Source organism: Mauremys reevesii, linkage group 5 (assembly GCF_016161935.1).
Source record: "Mauremys reevesii isolate NIE-2019 linkage group 5, ASM1616193v1, whole genome shotgun sequence".
NCBI classification, from domain to species: domain Eukaryota; kingdom Metazoa; phylum Chordata; order Testudines; family Geoemydidae; genus Mauremys; species Mauremys reevesii.
This window is the reverse complement of record NC_052627.1, coordinates 104,020,305-104,042,940: the sequence shown is the minus strand read 5'-3', so window position 1 is coordinate 104,042,940 and position 22,636 is coordinate 104,020,305. Positions and strand designations below refer to the sequence as shown.

The 22,636-nt window shown below is 40.4% G+C and overlaps 1 protein-coding gene across 13 annotated transcripts in view; it reads left to right on the top strand.

Moving 5' to 3' along the window:
- The window catches only part of RBPJ (recombination signal binding protein for immunoglobulin kappa J region), an 83,628-nt gene extending 61,595 nt beyond the window's left edge, over nucleotides 1-22,033 (top strand). For 12 of the 13 annotated variants that reach the window (XM_039541033.1, XM_039541044.1, XM_039541042.1 and 9 more), the window contains 8 exons: nucleotides 773-938; nucleotides 1,597-1,771; nucleotides 6,374-6,511; nucleotides 6,715-6,827; nucleotides 9,203-9,343; nucleotides 16,237-16,392; nucleotides 17,528-17,631; nucleotides 17,815-22,033. In XM_039541033.1, coding sequence (XP_039396967.1) covers nucleotides 773-938; nucleotides 1,597-1,771; nucleotides 6,374-6,511; nucleotides 6,715-6,827; nucleotides 9,203-9,343; nucleotides 16,237-16,392; nucleotides 17,528-17,631; nucleotides 17,815-18,130 — 1,309 coding nt within the window. In that variant the 3' untranslated portion in view covers nucleotides 18,131-22,033. The remainder of the gene's footprint in view (nucleotides 1-772; nucleotides 939-1,596; nucleotides 1,772-6,373; nucleotides 6,512-6,714; nucleotides 6,828-9,202; nucleotides 9,344-16,236; nucleotides 16,393-17,527; nucleotides 17,632-17,814) is intronic. The other variant, XM_039541034.1, reaches the window with a different exon arrangement.
- Nucleotides 22,034-22,636: the final 603 nt, after the last annotated feature.

Sequence of the window (22,636 nt, the reverse complement as noted above, 5' to 3'; positions counted from 1 at the left end):
ACACCAACTTTACGGTCCTTAGAGCAGTGGTAGGCAACCTGCAGCCCATCAGGGTAATCTGATTGCGGGCTGCGAGACATTTTGCTGAAGTTGACCGTCCTCGGGCACACCGTCGCCCGCCATCCTCTCTTCTCCCCTCCCCCCCCCCCCCCAGCTCCTGGTGGCCGTGGTTCACTGTTCCCAGGAATCTACACGCACAAAGATGACAGTTCCCAGGATAAATTGCTTAAAGGAACCATGTTTGTTTAATTTTGATTCATAAACTAATTAACAGATTCACTTGAGAAAATCCTTGAAATTCAGCTTAGTCACAGATTATATGCTGTAAATTTGGAGGAAGATACAGTATACTTTTTATGCAAAACAGAGTTTGCATCCTGGCTTAAAGTGAAACTCTCAGCACAACCTTAACTGAGGGGTTGCAATCAAGTGCGTGTGTGTGCGTGTGTGTGTGTGAGAGAGAGAGAAATATATGTAACCTACAAACACCCACTCAGTGTCATTTTAAGTACTTACTAGGGCTCTATTTAAAAGCTCTGAATATCTCCTTTCCAAGAATATAAAGCTCCTGATTGTGCTCTATACCATTGCAAGATGCCATATTTTTAACCTGTCTCCCCCTTTATGCTGCAGTGGAGGGCTTTTGTTCCAGTATCAAATGCTAATTTGGCTAGGAAGGCTTTGTATTTGCCAGGACAAGACTCAGTTTTGTTGCTTTTATGCAAAGATTTTTATAAAAGCTGTATGTAATCTGTAAATTGTTCATTTTCAGGTTTTTTTGCCCCCCTCCATGTGTGTACCTTATGGGCAGTGGATGGAAGAAAAAAAAAGAACAAATGGAACGGGATGGTTGCTCTGAACAAGAGTCACAACCATGTGCATTCATTGGAATAGGAAACAGTGACCAAGAAATGCAACAGCTGAATTTGGAAGGAAAGGTAGAGCCCACATAATAATTACTCCTGCAGTTTATAGCATGGGACATTCTAACCACTACTGTCTCTTTCAGCAAATGCGTTCAGGTTGTTTTTATTTTCTGATCACTAACTAGTTATTGTGGCCCATAAGACATTAGGGTGGGGAAAGTTTATCAGTTGGCAAAGAGAATGAAATTATCAAGTTTCTAAGCAGGTATAACAAATGTTTAAAAGGAGGGAATAAAAATACTTTTAAAAGAATTGATATAGTATTTTGCTAAATGTAGAGATATGTTTTACAATAATACAAATTACAATGGGATGTTTTCTTGTGCCATCAACGAACTAAGATAGCTAGAATAAAACTGACCTTGCATAGGTTTATGTTGTTTATAGGTGTTGCAAGCACTGTTTCAGTTACCTTGTATTTGCAATGTAGTTCCTTCACTGATGCTATAAATATCTATTTTACAATGCTCTTCACGATGTACGCTTTAAATAATTGGAGCAGAATGTTGTGATTTCAGGGAATTGGTAAAGAAAAACATTTGGGTAGACGTTTTTAAAGATGAATACCGCCCATGTCATATTTTCTGATTATTTAATGGGGTAAGTGTTTCTGCTATCTTGAACTAAAAGTTTATCTGAAAAAGAAACAGTAGTTTGTTCTAATCTACAGAACTATTGCACAGCCAAAACATTATACATCTCTGACTCAGACAAGAGAAAGCACTTCATGTTATCAGTAAAAATGTTCTATGGCAATAGTGACGACATTGGTGTGTTCCTCAGTAAACGGATCAAAGTCATCTCCAAACCTTCTAAAAAGAAACAGTCACTGAAAAATGCAGACTGTAAGTATTTAGTGTGCAGATCTTTACTTTATGTGGTGATATGTTTGACCTCACATGACTTTCTTCCTGTATGTTTGAGGTTTGATTGCAACTAAAAATAAATACAGTGCAATTTTCCAGATTTACTGTAATGTATTTAAGACCTCTGTACATTGATGTATTTTACAATATTCCCCTTTGTTTACCTGGTTATGCTGTAATTGAATTGAATATGGTTAGCATTCGCAATATAGATTGATAGGCTTAAAAAAATGCTTTCAGCAGATTTCCAGTCATGGGTCAGTATACTTATACGCCGGCTTGTCAAGAACTTCCTTATCTCAAAGTTCTAAGCTGTTGATTCTAGCAGGTCAGGACCGTTCCTGCTGAGGTACTTAAGCTACCTCCAGTAGTCAACAGCAAAGCCATTGCTTTAGGAACATTAGTGATTAGCTCCATATCACCCCAACCAACTCTTCACTTCTCTGCATCACTCTGTCTCTCACTATCTTTTCTCTCATTGATGTCAATTTTATTTATAAATTTATTTTGTGAGATTATCTTCAAGGTATTGACTTTTATTGGAGTTTGGGACTCTTCATGTTGTTGGTTCTCAAGGCTTTAAGCTCAATTTGCTTGCTCATTCTGGAACATGTTTTTTGTTTTTTAGCTCTAGAATTCTTGGGTACTGATGCACAGTTGAAGCACTCCAAGCTTTAATCTCCCTGGCTGCTTTCTCCTCAGAGTTTTGCTTGTCCACAATTGATGCACATCAGGCATTGTGTATTCCTTTTTTCTTGTTCCATGAGATTCTCTTATTCAGATATTGTAGTCTAATCTTCTCCAATCTCAGAATCGTGCATTGGGATTTCCAGACTAGTTCATTGGGGTGCAAGGCTCAGGAGAGGGAATCAGTGTAAGCGGGGAAAGCTGAAAGTCCCCATAACCAACTTGCAAATGTGCAGTTAAAGTAGCAGATGACTTCTTGAAAACTCCCTGCCTTCCCTCTTGGTTGTCTTCGCGGCCTAGTGTAGTCGGAGGAGCAGTTCATAAGTAGAGATCTGCAGGTGAAGGCAGTTGTCTGCCAGCCTAAGTGTCTCTTCTCTGCTCATGTGGAACTCATCTTAACCTTAGATGCACCAGTGGACATCCCTAAATACTAAAAGCATTTAGTGGGGGGAATGGAGAAGGTTAACTGAGGGTACGTCTACACTACGGGACTATTCCGAATTTGCATAAACCGGTTTTGTAAAACAGATTGTATAAAATCGAGTGCGCGCGGCCACACTAAACACATTAAATCGGTGGTGTGCGTCCACGGTCCGAGGCTAGCATCGACTTCTGGAGCGTTGCACTGTGGGTAGCTATTCCGTAGCTATCCCATAGTTCCCGCAGCCTCCCCCGCCCCTTGGAATTTCCGGGTTGAGATCCCAGTGCCTGATGGGGCAATAATCATTGTTGCAGGTGGTTCTGGGTGAATTTCGTCTTCTGTAACGGAGCGCTGATAGAACAGATTTGCCTACCCTTACAGCGATCACGTCCGCATCGTCCATGCGGGAGCTCTTTCTTTATTTTGATTTTTAACTGCATCACCACCCATGCTGATCAGAGCTCCACGCTGGGCAAACAGGAAATATTCAAAAGTTCGCGGGGCTTTTCCTGTCTACCTGGCCACTGCATCCGAGTTCAGATTGCTGTCCAGAGCGGTCAGTGGTGCACTGTGGGATACCGCCCGGAGGCCAATACCGTCGATCTGCGGTCACACTAACCCCAATCCGATATGGTAATACCGATATTAGCCCTACTCCTCTCGTTAGGGAGGAGTACAGAAACCGGTTTAAAGAGCCCTTTATACTGATATAAAGGGCCTCTTAGTGTGGACGGTTGTGGCGTTAAATCGGTTTTACGCTCCTAAAACCGGTTTAAACGCATAGTGTAGACCAGGCCTGAGCTGCCAAAAAGGAAAACAAAAGAGGTTGCTGGATGAGAGGAAAAGTTTAAAAAACATACAGAAGAACAAAAAAAAGGAAAAGTGGGGGGGGGGGAACAAAACATACAGAAAAGGGAAAGGAAGGAAAAGAAATGAATAGAAGTAAGGGGGAAGGGAGAAATCGTAGAAACTGTGTCAGAGTATTGTGGAAAGGGGCATGTAGATGGAAGGTGCCCACTGCTCCCAACAACAAAAATTGGTCTACAACAACAAAAATGATTGGAAATCACTACTATAACCATTTCTCAGCACATAAGTCAACACGTGAGGCTGTTCTGTATTTTTCTTTTTTTCCATTCCCTTTTTTGCTCAAACGTGGAGAAGTGACCCAGTAGCTTTAAAAAATACTCTGAAATGCAATTTGGTTGCTACACTAATGGGGAGGCACAGCTACTGTTCTGTGCCTTGGAAGGGCTGTGATTTATGGCTCCTGAGACCACAAGCCGTGAGGTACCAGAATGTTTACCTTATAGCCCTCCTGGTCCTTTCCAACAGTTCTGTTGTGATTGTCTATTGTCTGTTGTAAAACTGGGCTAGGAAACCTTAAATGGTATGTCTACACTGCAATTAAAAACCTGCAGCTGGCCTATGCCAGTTGCCTTCAGCTTGTGGGGCTTGGGCTAAGGGACTGTTTAATTGTGGGGCAGATGTTTGGGCTTGGGCGGGAGCCCGGGCTCTACGACCCTGCAGGCACGGGCAGGGCTGACTTTAGGCTGATTCCCCTGAATCGGGCCCCGCGCCCTAAAGAAAAGCGCCTGGTTGACAGCAGTCTTGGCTCAAGGCCTGTATAGTTCAACCTGCACTCTAACAAAACATTCATCTAGACCAGCTGGTATATTTTTGATATTAAAATACTCTCTGGGAGCCCTTTTCATAAGCCCCCATCAGAATTAATATATTTTCAAAAATGAAAACATTTAACATTGGTTTTTGAGTTGAAATGCTGATGCAGCTGTTGGTTCAGTGTTTTCTTTTCTTCGGGACCTTAAATATCACGTCAATACAGTGTCATCGTTCTGGTGCCCATTACACTGTTGAGTCGGGATCCATCGTCTGGAGCCTCAAGTCCAATTAAAGATAGCCTTGTTGTGTGAGTCCCACCAGTGGGCTAACAATATGCATTGTTGACTTATGTCCTTGTAGCCAGTCTTGCAATTCTGGAAGCTTGTATTGAGCTTTCTTTGATGGCAAATACCGTGTAGAACAGGGGTGGGCAAACTACGGCCCACATCATGTGGGGCGCTGGGTCAGGGGCCGCACCACATAGCTCGGCCCCGCTCTGGCCGGGGCGCTCGGTCGAGGGCCACACCTCACAGCTTGGCTCCGCTCCAGCCAGGGTGCAGGGTTGGGGCCCCACCATATAGTTCCCGGAAGCTGCAGCATGGCCCCGCTCCGGCTCCAGTGCGCTCCAATGGGAGCTGCAGGGGCAGTGCCTGCAAAGGGGGAGCGTGCAGACTCTTGGCTGCGCCTCTGCATAGGATCTGGAGAAGGGACATGCCACTGTTTCCGGGAGACGCTTGAGGTAAGAGCTGCTTGGAGTCTGCACCCCCTGAGCCGTTCCCCACGCCCCAACCTCCTGCCCCAGCCCTGATCCCCTTCTGCTCTCCAAACCCCTCGATCCCAACCCAGAGCACCCTCCTGCACCCCGAACCTCTCATCCCCAGCGCCACCCCAGAACCTGCACCCCTTCCCACACCCCTGCCCCAGCCCTGATCCCGCTCCTGCCCTCCAAACCCCTCAGTTCCAACCCAGAACACCGTCCGACACCCCAAACTCCTCAGCCCCACCCAAGAGCCCGCACCCCCTCCCACACCCCAACCCCAATTTTGTGAGCATTCATGGCCCGCCATACAATTTCTATTCCCTGGCCAAAAAGCTTGCCCACCCCTGATGTAGAAGAAAGATTGCATTTAGGTGGACTCTGGCCTCAAAGAAATCTGAAGAGTTCAGTAAGCAGGTTTGTGAGGGATTATACTCTGCCAGACTCTCTGAATCTTTTGTACTTTCAAGAGAAAGATCTAAGCAAATCAGAGAGTTGAAGTTTCTGTAATTTTGGACAGTTTTCTTTTTCTTCTATTTTTTAACTGGTCATTATAGGAACATCTTTTCCTTATTCTTGAAAGGAACTGGGCACTCAGAAGTGGGAAGAAGTGGGTATTCACCCACGAAAGCTCATGCTGCAAAACTTCTGTTAGTCTATAAGGTGCCACAGGATTCTTTACTGCTTCTACAGAACCAGACTAACATGGCTACCCCTCTGATACTGGGCACTCAGAGTAGCCTAAGTATTTCAATGGGGTGAGGCAATGCAGCCTCTGAGTCCAGTGGTTTAGAACTATGAGCTAAGGGACTTCCCACTCTAAGACAGATGCACGTGTCCAAGAGTGGCAAACTGACAAGAATTTATAGTATCTTCAGAGAACAGCAATTACAGATAAACAGTTAACTTTTGTAATTGTGACTGTTTTCCCGAGTGTCACAAATGTGTTTGATTTACAAAGAACGTAATTACAGATTGATGAGGGAATTAGTCTGAATCAGTCTATTATGCATCTGGTTGTTGATTTTATTAATGTTGCATTATTAAAAAACATTTTTAAAATATTAAGTAAGTCTTTATTTTTTTCTTGCAGTATGTATTGCGTCAGGAACAAAAGTGGCACTATTTAATAGACTTCGATCCCAAACAGTTAGCACCAGATACTTGCACGTAGAAGGAGGTAATTTCCATGCCAGTTCACAACAGTGGGGAGCATTTTACATTCATCTCTGTAAGTAAAAATAACAAAAAAACAAAAACACCCCCCAAAATACAAACCTCCAGTTTTCTTCCCTTTTAATCAATTTTCAAAGTAAAGATTCAGTCTCAGTGTGTGTATATATTTGTGTGTAATATAGTACCATTTTATGTCCTTGCCATCAAGAGAGAAATGAGTTAAACCATTTAACATAGAACTTTGTCTGCTTTATGCAGTGGATGATGATGAATCAGAGGGAGAGGAATTCACAGTGCGAGATGGCTACATTCATTATGGACAGACTGTCAAACTTGTGTGTTCAGTTACTGGCATGGCACTCCCAAGACTGGTACAGTTTAACTTCTCCAATGCTATAGTTAATTTGTAATATACTAATTAGAGTACCTGGATTGTTTTAAATGCAAGTTCATGTGTTGATTAGCACATATTTGTTTTTAGAAGAACTGCCAAATTGGCTTTGACTTTTAAAAACTTTTTTTTTTGCTGTTGTTTTATTTTTAAAATGCTATTATTTTAATATGATATTTTATCTTTATTTCTGTTTTGCTGTAGAATTATTCTTTTAGTTAAGGATAAGGTGTGTAAGTATAAACTAAACAGAAGGCATGATACACAGATCAATCAAAATGCTAAATGTAGGTTACCCTGTGAGCTTTTCAAAAAGATAGATCTAGCTTAGCAATGACAACAAAGGCACCACGGTATTAAAGCACGTAAGCATGTGAGTAGTCTCATTCAAGCCAGTGGCACTTCTCTTGTGCTTAAAGCTTTGCTAGAATTAAATCTAAAATCATTCTGTATACTTATATGCCCTCTTACAGACAAGTAGAATATCAGTATACTATACAAAGTAATTTCGGATGAATACTGGCACTGAACTTATATGCATTTTTATTGTTATATATGCTTAAATAATAAAAAATTGCACATCACCATTACTATGAACAAAAGAAAAATTGTGTTTTGGTTCTGTAAGCTTACATGATATTAATCAATTCTGCCTCAGTGATTGAGAAAGGTATTGTAACTGTTTAGGATTTTTTTTAACAGGCTAATTATAGATATATATGTACCGAATGCCCCCAAATAGCCAGCCTGGGAGCATTAGTACATAACTGATTATAAACCTTCCGTTTATTTAAGTGTCCTAAAACCATTAATCATTAGCCTGTTAGAGACTTCACTATTACCAGTCTCTTTTATGTGTAATCTACTCAGATACCATGATGGTGACAGTATGAAACTCTGACAGATTTAATTCCTGCTCTATAAGATATCCCAGTATGACTATGTTGAGAATTTCTCTCTACAACCAATTCCAGTTGGAGGATGGAAACGATCTGCTGAGGGCAAAACTTTTGTTTGTTTTATCTACTGAAATGGTATAATATAATAAACCCCCATTTTGTTAAGCTGTTATATCAATTAATAGAAAATTCCATCATTTACTGAGTTTCTAGGGATTTGATCCAGTATACATGGAAATCAGGGAAAGATTCCCTTTGACCCTAATGGGTTCCATATTGAGATATGACAGCATCAGTAGTGTGATTCCTGGGCCAGGCACCAGTTGGAAAGGTGCCATCATCTGCAATTCCAGAGATCTCTAATGGGAAAGGGGAAGTAAATTTGCATTTAGCATGACATTTTATTTTTTACCCTTGCAGTTGGGAACATTCAGCACACATCTTTACAACTCTTGTTATAAAATATGTTTGCACGTCACCTTTAATTTTATTATATTGGCTGTAGGATTTTAGGCGAGAAACTACATTTTTTCATAAAATTTCTGAAGGAAAATGTGAACCTTAAAAATAATGTTGCTAATAGTTCCATTTATCATCGTTAGAAATCCCAGAGGACATGGTTGGCTTTCTGATTCATGGCTTAGAAATCTTCAAACACTATGGCTGCTGCTTCTGCTGATGTTGCATAAAATGAAGTACTAAACTTTTTTTCTAGAAGTTGAGTTAAAATTCCAAGCTTCAGATTTCCGTTGTCTGTAAGGGAATACTTATCTTTTTTTATTTTTAAAAATTAAATACTATAACTCTTTAGAATTACAACAGTAGGTATTTTTATGCTGGATTGTCAAATGTAGGAAACAGCCATCCTTTACAGGTGTACTGTATAGTCATGTCTTAACTAATATTCATCATGACTAGCTGTCAAGAGATACACTATTATAGTGTTGCATTTGCAAAACTATAGATAAGGATGTGTTAATACTTTTACCATAAATCCCTATTTTTAAAGGTTTCAATTCAGTAAGTGGCCCACTATGCTACAGTTGGCTATATGAGTTGTCAAACCTGGAGGCATTTGCTTCTGTAAAATTGTGTATTGATACTTGACCAGCTGCTCTTTTGCATCAGGAGACCAAACAAAAGAAATCAGATTTTGCTGGTTTCTGATGCTTTTTTCCTCTCTTCTAACAAAAAAGTTGAAATATATGCATGCAGCATGCACTCACTTAGGACTCTAAAAAGTAGAGAAGCCTCCATATCTATCCTTGTTTTAGAAATTGCAGGGAGTTTTTAATCAAATGTTTAAAATTAAACTTGCAAATGAATGTGTTAAAATATCTCTTGTTACCGTACCGTTCATGTAAATTGCCAGAAATAAATGTATAATCTCTGATGTAAATAAAACATAGATTGCATTATTCTAAGTGTATTTCTTTGTGCATTTTTTTACCAACAGATCATTCGAAAAGTGGATAAACAGACAGCGTTACTGGATGCAGATGATCCAGTATCGCAGCTCCATAAATGTGCATTCTACCTTAAAGATACTGAAAGAATGTACTTGTGCCTTTCCCAGGAGAGAATAATCCAGTTTCAAGTGAGTTATTTAAACAGATTGTATTAAATGAGAAATGTAATCATCAAGTTTGTTTCAAAAATATCTGGGAACAACATTTTTGGCCTCAGCAGTCTGTTTTTAAAAGAAACTGCTATAGGAAGTACCAAACTTTACTCTTCCCAATCTGTTAAATTTTCTTTTCTTTCTCCAGTCTTCTGTATCAGACTTGACTCTTGAGCTATAGTTCCTCCCAGTCAACAAATGGAAACAGAACATTAAGACTGTAGATTATGTCATACTCTCACATGTAAGTGTCTATCGTCTCTCAATCTTCAATTATTCCTTTCTCCAGTAGGTGGAGAAAATTATTCCTAGCAAGCTTCTGCACCACGAGTGAAAAAGCAGACATTGGAGGCCTAACAAGAGCCTGGTTACATACCATGTGTGCAGCTGATCAGGCAGCACAAATGACACACTGATATGATCCCTCAATCTCATCTGATATGGTGGACCACTCTTAGCAGGCGTTTAGTGTGGGTGTCTCCTTCAAGGGAACAAGACGGGGGCCAAATTTCAACTCAGCTGAGCATTTCCGGATCTGAGCCCAAACTTAGAGGTGATGAGCAGAAAAAAGTGTCCCTCCGTGGAGCTTGGTCAAAGTAGGGGTCACCATATAGAACCCTCTATTTCATGGGCTTGCCCTATTTGGGCAGGACAGGATACAGGGGCTCCTCTCCAGGATAAGGAAGATAGGAGTAGAGGACGAGCCAAGGCGTGCCTCTATCATGCCTTGGACAAAAACTTCCTTCCAGTATAAGGAGGGAGCAAGAAGACTCAATCCTTGCTTTGCCTCAGTGAAGGCTCGATCCTTGCCCTGAAGAGAGACAGTGTTACCAGGAAAGAACCTAAAGTAGCTGGGAGAAGCCCCCTCGAGTGTCTGGAAGCATCCCCAGCACAAACTATTGCTCAGCCTTAAAATGTGTCCGCTAGGCAGGAACAGTCGTAACCTCAGATCCTATCTATTAGGAAAGCACATCCTCCAGCAGGGAATAGAAAGCCAAGAAACACCAGGAATGCTTAGGCACCAGCAGCTCTGAGAATCAGCTCCCTGATTGTACCTCCCCTCACAGAGCAGCCTGGGGAGTCGAGAGAAAAAGCAGCTCCCACTGCTCTGGAATTTGCTTTAGAGTGCAGTACATTCAGCCTCCCTGAAAAATGCTTATGGGGACTCAGAGGTACCCTTCCACTGTAACTATTCTTGCAGCACTCATCAAGCCCAGTCAGATCAGAGCCAGCTCTTCTCAGGGGTAGGAACAAGATTAAAGAACAAAATCATCAACTCTTCTAATTTTTCCCTTGAGAATGGAGGGGGAGAACAAAGGAAAGGCTGCCATCTGCTTCCCCTCCCCACTGATTAAACCCAGCTCAGGCTGCACATGGGCCTTTTCCCACTTTCATAAGAACATAAAGGCTGTCATACTGGGTCAGACCATAGTCCATCTTGTCCAGTATCCTGTCTTTGACAGTGGCCTGTACCAGAGCTTCAGGGGGAATGTACAGAACAGAGCAGTTATGGAGTGTTCCTCCTTTGTCTTTCACTCCCAGCATTTGATAGAGGTATAGGTTATGTCCCTGCCCATCGTGGCTAATGGCCATTGGTGGACCTATCCTCCATGAACTTATTCAGTCCTTATTTGAACCCAGTTATACTTGTGGCCATCACAACATATGGTGCCAATGAGTTCTGCAGGTGTTAGGTGTGTGAAAAAGTATATTCACTTGTTTGTATTAAACCTGCGGCCTATTCATTTCATTAAGTGATCCCTGGTTTTTGTACTATCTAAAGGGGTCAATAACACTTATCTGTTTTCTTTCTCCACACTATTCATGATTTTGCAGGCCTCTATCAGATCCCCGCCACCCTTAGTCATCTCTTTTCTAATCTGAACAGCCCTAATCTTTTTAGTCTCTCCTCATATGGAAGCCATTCCATACCCTTGATCATCTTTGTTGCCTTTCTCTGAACCTTTTCCAGTTCCACTATATCCCATTTGAAATTCGACCAGAACAGGACTCAGTATTCATGGTGTGGGCACACCACGTCTTTATATAGTGGTACTATGATACTTTGTCTTATTTTCTATCCTTTGTCTAATAGTTCTTAACATACTGTTAGACCTTTTGACTGCTGCTGTGCATTGAGTGGAAGTTTTCAGAGAACTATCTACAGTGACTCTCAGATCTCTTTCCTAGGTGGTAACAGCTAATTTAGAACCCATCATTGTATGTGGATAGTTGGGCTTATTTTTTTGCACTTATCAGTGTTGAACTTCATCTGGCATTTTGTTGTTCAGTCACCCAGTTTAATGAGATCTCTCTGTTACACTTTGCAGTCTGCTCTGGGCTTTACTATCTTGAATAATTTTGTATCATCTGCAAAGTTTGCCACTTCACTGTCCACCCCCTTTTCCAGATTGTTTGTGGAACAACACACTATCTTCTTGAGGGGCAAGGCTCTCTGGAAAAGAAACCTCTACATTTATTGCTAGAGGCAGAGTCTCATCTTCACCTACTTCTTCCTACATAATCAAGCGTGAGCACCAGGCTGCTTATTCCAGAACTACAGCCCAGATTCTATGGAGTCTTTGGAACTCTACTTTCTATAGTTTAAGAACAAGCAGAGATGAAGGGAACATCTTAGCTCCTTCTACCTGCCCATTACAGAGGGGAATCACTGAGCACGTGCTATTGAATACCACTCAGTGGACATCAGCCTATCCAAACACCAGCCAGCATATAAGATCCCACCTGAGGAAGAGGGCAACTAGCAGCAGAGTGAAGATAGCCAGGAGGAGAAAGAGAGAGAGGACAAAGGAAAGGAGACTATGGAAAATCAGCAGGTCAGTCTGGATCCCTAAGCTCAAGAGAAGGGTGAACTTTGCATATTTAAGCAGGACTGGCTAATGCTCTTAATGAGGATGGCACATACTCTGGAGCTGCAGGAACTGTTGGCTAGAACCTCTGCCAGGGAACTTTCCTAATCTAATAGGACCCTGCAGCTGCTGACCATCCACCCCTATGTCAGAAAGAAGACTTGACAATCAGCGGACCCTAAGCATGGCGTTAAAGGCTCTCTGTCCTCTCAGAGTGTCAGATGTGGAGATGATAATTGGGCAGACACTGCCAAATGGGAGGTAGCAAAGAGGACAATAATTCCTGTGGAAGAAGGATTAGCTCTTAGGGATATGCGTGACAAAAGTAAGGTATCCCTTAAAAAAGATCTTGTCAGATCTCAGGCCTGTCACTGCAAACTCCAGTTTATGCCCAGGCCAGGCCAAGGTGGCTTCGGAAGTAGAGCAGGTATGCAGAGGCCAAAGATGAGGATGCTGAACTGATCTTGACCTTCCCATTTCTGGACTTCATACTCTCATTCATCTGTGAAACCAGATATGACAGTCTATTCATCTTCTAGAGCCATGGCCACCTTAGTGGCAGGCAGGAGAATTCTGTGACTCAAACCATGGGTAATGGGTTCTTCCTCTAGTGTCAGACTACTACCTGTGCCCTTCAAAGGCAAATTTCTTTTCAAGGAGGAATTAGAGAAGATGTAACAGTCCTTCACTGCTTCAAAGTAGTGAGGCTTCCCGCAGCTGAGGCCCTAGGTCAGGGGTTCTCAAACCTCTGCACGACACTAGGAGGGGGAAGTGAAGCCTGAGCCCGCCCAAGCCCCACCCCCAGGGAGCAGGGAAAGTGGGGCAAAACCAAAGCCCCACCTCCCCAGGCTGGGAGGCTAAAGCCAAAGTGCAAGGGCTTCAGCCCCAGGCAGGGGGCCTGTAACCTGAGCCCTGCTGCCCAGAGCTGAAGCCCTTGGGCTTGGGCCCCAGGCTCCAACAAGTCTAAGCCAGCCCTGGTGACCCCATTTTAAAATGGGGTCGCAACCCACTTCGGGGTCCCAACCTACAGTTTGAGAACCACTGTCCTATGAGTTCTAGGATTACAGTCCAACAGGAACAAATACAGCACAACTAATACCTATAATTAGGGCCCTACCAAATTCATGATCAATTTTGGTCAATTTCACGGCCATAGGATTTAAAAAATTGTAAATGTCATGATTTCAGCTATTTAAATCTGAAATGTCACGATGTGGTAATTGTAGGGGTCCTGACCCAAAACACTCCAAAAAGGAGTTGCGGGGAGGGGTTGTGGTACTGCTACTCTTACTCTTGCGCTTCTGCTGGTGGTGGCGCTGCCTTCAGAGCTGGGCTCCTGGTCAGCAGCTGCCACTCTCCAGCTGCCCAGCTCTGAAGTAAGGATGGCATGGTATGGTATTGCCACCCTTACTTTTGCCCTGCTGCCTGCAGAGCTGGGCCCTCAGTCAGCAGCCACCACTCTCCGGCCATCCAGCACTGAAGGCAGCAGCGCAGAAATAAGGGTGACATGGTATGGTACTTCTGCACTGCGGCTGGTGGGGCACTGCCTTCAGAGTTGGGTACCCAGCCAACAACCATCGCTCTCAGGCTGCCCAACTCTGAAGGCAGTGCAGAAGTAAGGGTGGCAATAGGTAGGTAATCCCCCTAAAATAATCTTGTGACCCTTCTGCGACTCCCTGTTGGGTCAGGACCTCCAATTTGAGAAATGCTGGTCTCCCCCATGAAATCTGTATAGTGTAGGGTAAAATCATACAGAACACCAGTTTTCAAGGGGGGAGACCAGATTTCACAGTCCATGACGTGTTTTTTTTATAGCCGTGAATTTGGTAGGACCCTACCTACCCTTCAGGAAAAGGGAGGCGGAATCACAGGGAAAAGGTAGGCTTGAACCAGAGAAGAAGTAACAAACATCACCGGTAGGCCCTTCAGGTTTTCAGCAGTCAGGCTGAGGGTGCAAGGACTGGACACAGAATCCCAGGGAAGAAAGCCAAGGAAGTACTTCTGTACCTGGGACCGACCAATGTTTCTAGGTTCTTGAAGGCAGCAGATAAAGTGAGATTTATAGTTAGCCTCGTGATTCTTAGCTAAGACTTGAAACTGGTGCTAACTAACCATTTTGAACCTTCTGAGAAGTATTTTGATGAGACTTCTGTTTTCAAGTCCTGTTCTTGATAAAAGCATGGTTATATCATGCCTCGCACAATGGGGTTCTCATCTGGTTAAGACTCTGGGCGCTAACCTTATTAATAATAATAGGAGCAAGAGGAGTTGGGGAGTTCCAGGCCTTTCCTGCAAGCAGTCATCTGATTTTTACCTGGTTGTGGCCAGGCTGACAACTCTGCCTGAATTCAGGCTCAAGACTTCATCAGTCTTTAATCTGAATTGGGAAATCACTCTACCACATTTGGCCCTAGAATCATAGAGGGAAGGCTATATTGGCTGGGCTCTATGGACTCAATAGAAAGAATAACAGAATTTAAGCAGTAATAAAAGTATTTTGTCTCACCAAAATGTAAAGGTCATCATGTACCTCTGAATTCCTCATCAGATGATGGATTAGGGAATTGGTCAGAGTGTCTTTATGTTGCAGAAGGAAAAAAAAACAAAACACTAGAATCTTTTAAAGCTCTCTTTATCTGGTCAGTAGAATCTTCATGGGCAGAAAGGTGGAATCTCCTTCCTTAGAGTTTTTAAGGTCAGGCTTGACAAAGCCCTGGCTGGGATGATTTAGTTGGGGATTGGTCCTGCTTTGAGCAGGGGGTAAGACTAGATGACCTCCTGAGGTCCCTTCCAACCCTGATATTCTATGAAAAAGTCAAAGCCTCTTTAATAGAGATTTGCAAGGCTGCCTCAGGGCTTCTGCCCACATCTTTGCAAAAACATTGGAGAATAAGATTGCATTCACAGCCTTTGTAAAAGGTTGTTGCTGGCACTAGTAGTTTAATGATAGTCCCATCCATACTAAAACAATGAACTGCTTTGGAAAGTTCTATGATCTTCTGTACCAGTCCAGGCGCTTGGAAGGGGAAATTTTATTATCTTTTTGGAATCTTCTAGATAAGTTCAGCCCCTCCCACCCCCCCCACCTCCCTTGCTTGGCCATCTACCTCATTACTGAGAGGTTTAATGCCATTACTAAGTCAATCCCATGTTAAGATTGCTTCTTCTACTTACTGAACTTATTTGTTAATGGTTATTGAATAGCATCAGTCCAATTTTTTGTTTGATACTTCTTTCAATGAATTCAACAGAAGGTTGACAAACTGCCAAATCTTTGTATGTCACGGGTGTGGTATCAAAAGTTTTAATGCTCTGTCTCCATCTGTTGGTTGGGAGGAACTATAACCCAAGGCTCTAAGGGGATCAAATAAAGTAAATTTACAGATAAGTAAAATTTCTCCTTTTGTCACATCTTTTGGATGTCTGACACTGAACCTGGACACTGCAACCACCTTCTTCCCCTTGTCCCCCCCAATTAACAAAGCATTAACGCAGAACACTTAAGCATATGAGCTGACATTTTTCAGCTCTGTATTTCATTCAGTAATTGTACTTGTTCTAGTGCAGTGGTTATCAATCTTTTCCATGCCATGACCCTATGTCATAACGGGGAAAAAATCAAAATTTTCCCTCCTATTCAATCATTAAAAATAGTGAAGGGTGTTCCTCCTGGACCTGTTCACATTTCCCAAGTTTAGAACCCATCTTTCTGCGTGAATATTTTTGTTGTTTATTTTGTGTCTTGTATGCCTTGTAAGGCTCTTGATGACTATTTTAGCACAGGAGGATGTGTTGCAAATGTCAATCCATTCCGCATTGTACAAGGCGTTGTTCCTTGACTATATTCTGTTATAGGAAGAGCAACAGGGAAACTAAGTTGCATAACTTTGAAATGAGACATTGTGACCCACTTCCTCTTCCCAATTCTAATGACTCATTATTCTGGTGTGAATATCAAACCAATATACAGACCAAACTTCTAACCATTCTTTCTTAAAGGCCACTCCATGCCCAAAAGAACCAAATAAAGAGATGATTAATGATGGCGCTTCTTGGACAATCATTAGTACAGATAAGGCAGAATATACATTTTATGAGGGGATGGGACCAGTCCATGCTCCAGTAACACCTGTGCCTGTTGTAGAAAGTCTTCAAGTAAGTCAGTTGTTTACTTTTTCTGTTCTTGTTAATAAATTTTGCACTTACTATAGGGCTTCTCATCTGAGCATCTTTAAACACTTCACAGTCTTTAATTAAACTTCATAGCACTCCTGTGACATGCTGGAGGTAAGTATTATGTAACCAGTTTGATAGATGGGTAAACTGAGTCAAAGAGAACTTGAATAATTTACCCAAGGTCACTCGTGAGTCAGTGGCCGAATTGGGAGGAAAAGCAGAGTTCTGATTCCCAGTCTCTCCCTCTCTAATCAATAGACTGCGTACTCACACTTAGAAAGCGTCTTACAAACACTCTTAAGCAGAACAATTTTGAACTAGTCCTACATTATATATCTGCATCCACAAGAGAGTGTTTTGCCAAGTTAAGTTAAAATACTGTTTATATTTCCATAAAATTTTAGCTACATTTTTCAACTCTGTTATGCAAGACAAGAACACATGCTTGATAAAGAGAACATGGACTTTATGTATTTCTTAAGAATTGTTGAACTTCTTAAAATTGTCCTCTGTAATAAATCCCCAGAGATCTTTATTTTTGTTTATTTAGAAATTTATATTGACACCTTATCAATAACAACTAATTACCAATTAACACACTATGACCGAACCCTTCCTTGTTAACAACAACCCTTGTTCTGTTTGAAAGAGGACTCAGAAGGTTGGCTACACAAAAGGTCATATCCTGTGTCCTGAAGTTCTTACTATTTGGGCTTTGATGAACTACCAAATGGTGACGACGGTGCAGGCTCTTTACTCATAGATGCTTGCTTGCTGGCTATTTCTGTTTTGTGAAATAAATGGTCTTCCTTCAAGCATTGCCATTCACTTCAGAACACCAAACCATTTGGAGCTATCTATCATGTGATTTCTTTTATTGAGTTGAATTTGTTTGCTGCTTTTATCAATTAGAAAAGTAATAAACAAGTGTATATGTTCGTCTTGCATCCGACGAAGTGGGTATTCACCCACGAAAGCTCATGCTCCTAAACGTCTGGTTAGTCTATAAGGTGCCACAGGATTCTTTGCTGCTTTTACAAGTGTATATGGTACTCATATGTACTACAAGAGTAATTCCTTCTGATTTTGTATGTCTGGTTTATCTTCTCTCTAGTTAAATGGTGGTGGAGATGTAGCAATGCTGGAACTTACAGGTCAGAATTTCACTCCAAATTTACGTGTCTGGTTTGGGGACGTGGAAGCTGAAACCATGTACAGGTGCAGTATTATTTTCTACTTCTTTTTTTTGGTGGGTGGAGTTCTGTTTACAGTTGGTGTTGAAGTTCTGGCAAGTGTATATTGATTTTTGTGGTTTGTTACATATCTCTTCGTTTTCTGAGTTACTACCTTTTTTACTGAATTACCTGCTTGGCAGCTAACGTGTGTCCTTTCTCTTGTCAGATGTGCAGAAAGTATGCTGTGTGTTGTTCCAGACATTTCTGCATTCCGAGAGGGCTGGAGGTGGGTCCGTCAGCCAGTCCAGGTTCCAGTAACTTTGGTCCGTAATGATGGCATAATCTACTCCACTAGCCTTACCTTTACGTATACACCGGAGCCAGGCCCACGACCGCATTGCAGTGCTGCTGGAGCAATTCTCAGAGCCAACTCAAGCCTCATGGCTTCCAGTGAAACAAATACAAACAGCGAGGGAAGTTACACAAATGTCAGCACAAATCCAACCAATGTCACATCATCTACAGCAACAGTAGTTTCCTAACTACAGTGTTTGCTTGGACTTTAACAGACTTTCAAGTGCTACAGACAAGACAACTGAACAATTTTGTGGTTTCATGGGAAACACCTTTCCATTCTAAGTGATATTATTTGAACCTTGTTACCTGCAAGTGCTGATCTTAAAAATAGAAGCCACAATAAAAAAAAAATCAGAAATGTATAAACTTTATTAAAATCTATTTTTCAGCTGTTTTTTTTTTAAATGGGCAAGAAATTGAAATGTGGCTGGGATACAAGTTAAGCAAACTAGAAAACATGAACATGACATAATTTTTACGGACCAAGGAACTTGTATAAGCTTTAGTATAAAAGGTACATTTTCACCATACCTTTTTTGTATCACAACATATAGTACACTTTTGTTACCAAATAGTTTCTATTTTTTTTCCTCTGAGCTTTTGCTCTGAAGTATATTCAGGTTCCAAGCCTGACCATACTTGTATAATCTAATTACCATACTCTTCCAGTTTTAAAAAATATATATATTTTTGGTCTGTGGCTGGAACTGTTCCTTTTTTTAAACTGAAGTCTTATGACTTTTTATGAACTGAAATTGTTTTTATTTCAGCAAGTAGAACCTTGTAAAGGCCAGCATATTTTTTTTTAAGATTATATGAAGTCTGTGCAAAAGCTTTAAAATAAAATGCCTCTGCCTTGCCTGCAATACATGCAATGTATGTTAACGTTAGTGCTCTGTTTTCAGTCATTGTTAATAGTTATTTCTATGTTTTCCTTTTTTTAAAATATGTATTTATAGTGATAATTCATGAGGGTCTAACATTACATGAGTTCAAAATATGTGACATCTCAAACAGTCATGTTTATGATTGGTCATGTCACAGGAATACGTTGGTGTTTTGAAGGGTGGTTTTTGCCCCCTTCCCTCCTAAAAGTCAGAAATGTATCATAAAGTGTTTCAGGCTCCATTCAGGTTTTTTCTAATCTTGTACATAATTTATATGAAGTGTAACTTAAACATTTTATTTCAAAAGTGGAATGTTCCCAATAACTTCATTTGGCAGCATGTCTTCTGTCTTGTTGGCATGTGACTAAAATATCATGAGAAGCATTTGCTACAAATGGGATTGGTAGGTGATGCCCTTCATCATTATACAATGAGAGAAATCACAAAAAGCATGGTTTTTCTTCCTACTGTTCAGTAAATTAGGCCAAATGTTGGTGTAATCCTTGTCTTGAGATGTCCTTTCATTGTGAAGTGATCATACCATAATAATTAGAAATAAATTGTAGTACTTAGAAATGGGCAATTATAAGATTACAAAAGCACTGTAATGAAGTCAACGCCCAGATCTCTATGTCCAGGGGTTTTTCTCTTTCCCTGCGAACAATTAGTGCAATGTTCAAGCCTTCTCTCCACCAGAAATTTAAGGCTCAGTTTGACTCAGTTGATTTGTGTTACTCTCATTCTGAACTTGCCTTTTTTTTTATCCCTCTCTCTATGTAATTGATCGCTTCAACTATATTTGAAAATATATCCCAGTGGCTCATTTGCAATCCCAGAACCAGGGATAGGCTTATAGGATGTAGTGTAACCTTCCCCTTCAAGGACAAGAATATAACCTCTATGAATTGCTCCACCTTTACCATCTCATGAAACAGGAGCCACAACTACTGTGTACATGTGAACCTGTGGTTTACTATAGAGCATAGCCTGCAGGCTTACCCATTGACTATTTGAATAGATTTCCATTGACCACTTTAAAAGTTTCCAATTTCAGCACCAGCACCATTTTAAAGCATTGCTTCTCTGTAATATGTTTGTCTTCTCTGATCCTCTGTTCTGCGTGTTTCCTTCAGCTGCTCGATGAACATGTTGGTTTTGCATTCATTGAAGACTGAAGACAATGTGGTTAAGGGAAGAAATCCGTTGTAAAACATATTCAGTTAGTTGTTAAATCAGTGCCACTGTCCTTTTAAAATGTGCTTGTATTCTACCACAGGCCTTCTTATTTGCCATTTTATACTATGTAACCTTCCCTTGAACATTGTTACAAATACTGCCTCATCTCTATTTCAGTGGCCAAGGGCAGACTTCATTGTGGCCTTATCTCTGTTTTAAGCTGTTTACTGGCATTTATTTGCAAATCTGTTTACTTGTCTGTGTGCTATTTAATTTTCTCTTGGTTGTGTTGACAGAAATCATTTCACAATGTTTTTGCTAGAAGTATGTTTTATACAGTACTGTTTAACTTATGGGCCTCAGGTTTTCTTCACTTATTAGCCTGAGGATTAAAGGAAGTGGTTAGTAATGGAATTACTATAATATTAAAGAACAAACCGTTACATACACAGCAGATAAAACCATAACAAGCTTTTTAACTTTCAAGGAATATTTTTAAATAGCTTTTCAAACCATAAGAGGCACCTGCTTTTATATACGTTATTTTAAAATGTTTTTACATGTAAATGCAATAGACTTTTGTATTCAGTTTCTTTCCTTGCAATAAGTTTGCCCAATGGAGTATACACAATATTCCTGGACTTTTCAAGAATCTAACAAACATGATGCATTTGGCCTAATTTCTGCCACTCTACATACCACAGACTAATGGGTGAAAAAGTACATTAAATTCCATTTCAGCAGTATCTGCTCATGTACAATTTTTAAAGCTCTTTTTGTTGGCTTTTTCCTGGACTTGTGGCTCCATTGTCTTTAGTAGATAATTAGTAACACAGGAATTGTCTTCCAGATCCACACTGTCACTAAGAAAGATGCTCAGTTGTAATTTAAGTTCAAATAACTTATTTTCTTGAACTCTTTCCTATGAGTGGCTTTGTTACTTTTAATGGCATCAAGAGCTGTTGATCATCTTTCATGATACTAATAATATCCCAAGAATGCTAAAAATTTCTGTTAAACTACTTATAGAATGTTTCAATATGAAACTATAGAACTGTTCTACTGTAGCTGTTAAGTCTTGTCTTATCTTATTATTTCTAAAAGTATACTTAGAAATTGAGTCTGTTCAGAATGTTTTTATAGTTCCAACTAATAGGATGAGAAAGCAAGTTAAATGCTCAAAGCTACCTATGTTCTGTTTTTGTTTAGAACTGCACTTCAAAATTCAACACTAGTATAATATAACCTGCTGCTGACATTTTCCTAATTTTATCTGAATGCTCCCTGCATCTGTCTTTTTGTTAATTCTGATATACACTATTTCACTTCTGTCTTCATTGCACAGACTTGTAAGGTATCATACTGATTACCTGAAAAGACATGAACCTAAAGAAATAAAACCATAATAACCCCTAATACAAATCTGACAAATGAAACAAGTGAGTTACCCACTTTAAACCAAATAACTATAGAGGTGTCAATTTTGAAACAAAATGCTCTGTAATTATTAGCCATGTTATTTACTTTTTACTTTCAAAAGCAGCTGTGTTTGAGTACTGAAAAAATGTGTGTACTTTCCTGTGCCAGACAGTTGACTTTGTTTTCAAGCACTGTACTGTGGGGTTGAGTGGCAGCTTTGTTAGAAACAGTAATATATTAGGGTTTCTACCTAACCCTTTTAGGACTGAACTGTTTTCTCCCTTCGTAAAGTTACAAAATGGATGAATAGTTCCATTTGTAAACATTTGCCTACAGTCAGTACTGCTTTTGTCCAGCTGTAGGTGCTATGCTTAGTTTTAGTTTGTTTCTTGAATCTTGCAGCAAGTATATGCATTCAGTCCTTTAAGGGTTATATTTTACAAACTGTGCACCTGTAAAATTTCTTAGCAATAAGGTAGAAAATTGAGCAAGTTTTTACCATAATTTTGTAGAAAATTTGAATTGCTCAGTTCCATATTTCATCAAAAAAATCTGCAATATGGGCAGTTTCAAGGAATAAATAAAAATGAAATGTAAACTACATAAGTGTTTTGTCCAGTGTGTGTAAGCACATATAATACTTCGTTTCAGTTTTTTTCTATAAGGTTTTAGTCACGATGAAATGTCATGTTACTACTCCTGTGACAAACTTATTTTAACAGCTGTATGATGATACTATATAGAGAGTAATGTAATTTGATCACAGTTATTGAAAATTGCTACATTTTTGCTGACATAATGTTAAAGAAGAAATCAGGGTTTTTTGGCTTGTAAACAGTGAGGTCATCTGTGGAACCAGAGCAGCAGAAGACCAAGCCCAGGAGAGGAAAAGTCATCAATAGATGTGAGGGCAGGCACCCTGGCCTCCACTTAAACTGGATACGGAAAGTCCATGTAAAAAAACTGGTTTCAAATATAAACCTGTTTCTCTACAGCTTGTATAATTGCTGAAGTTAGACAAGTGACTGTTGTTTTTCCAGTAATGTAAAAAAAGAACCGGTTCACTTTTTTGATATTATTTATTAAATAAGAAAAAACTGAACTGTGTTTAATTGTTTAAATGTAGCAGCCTTACTACTACAATTACTTAACCTGTTTTATTTTTCATCCCAGGCTGAAGTTGCATTCTGTCTGGGTGAGCATTTTTCA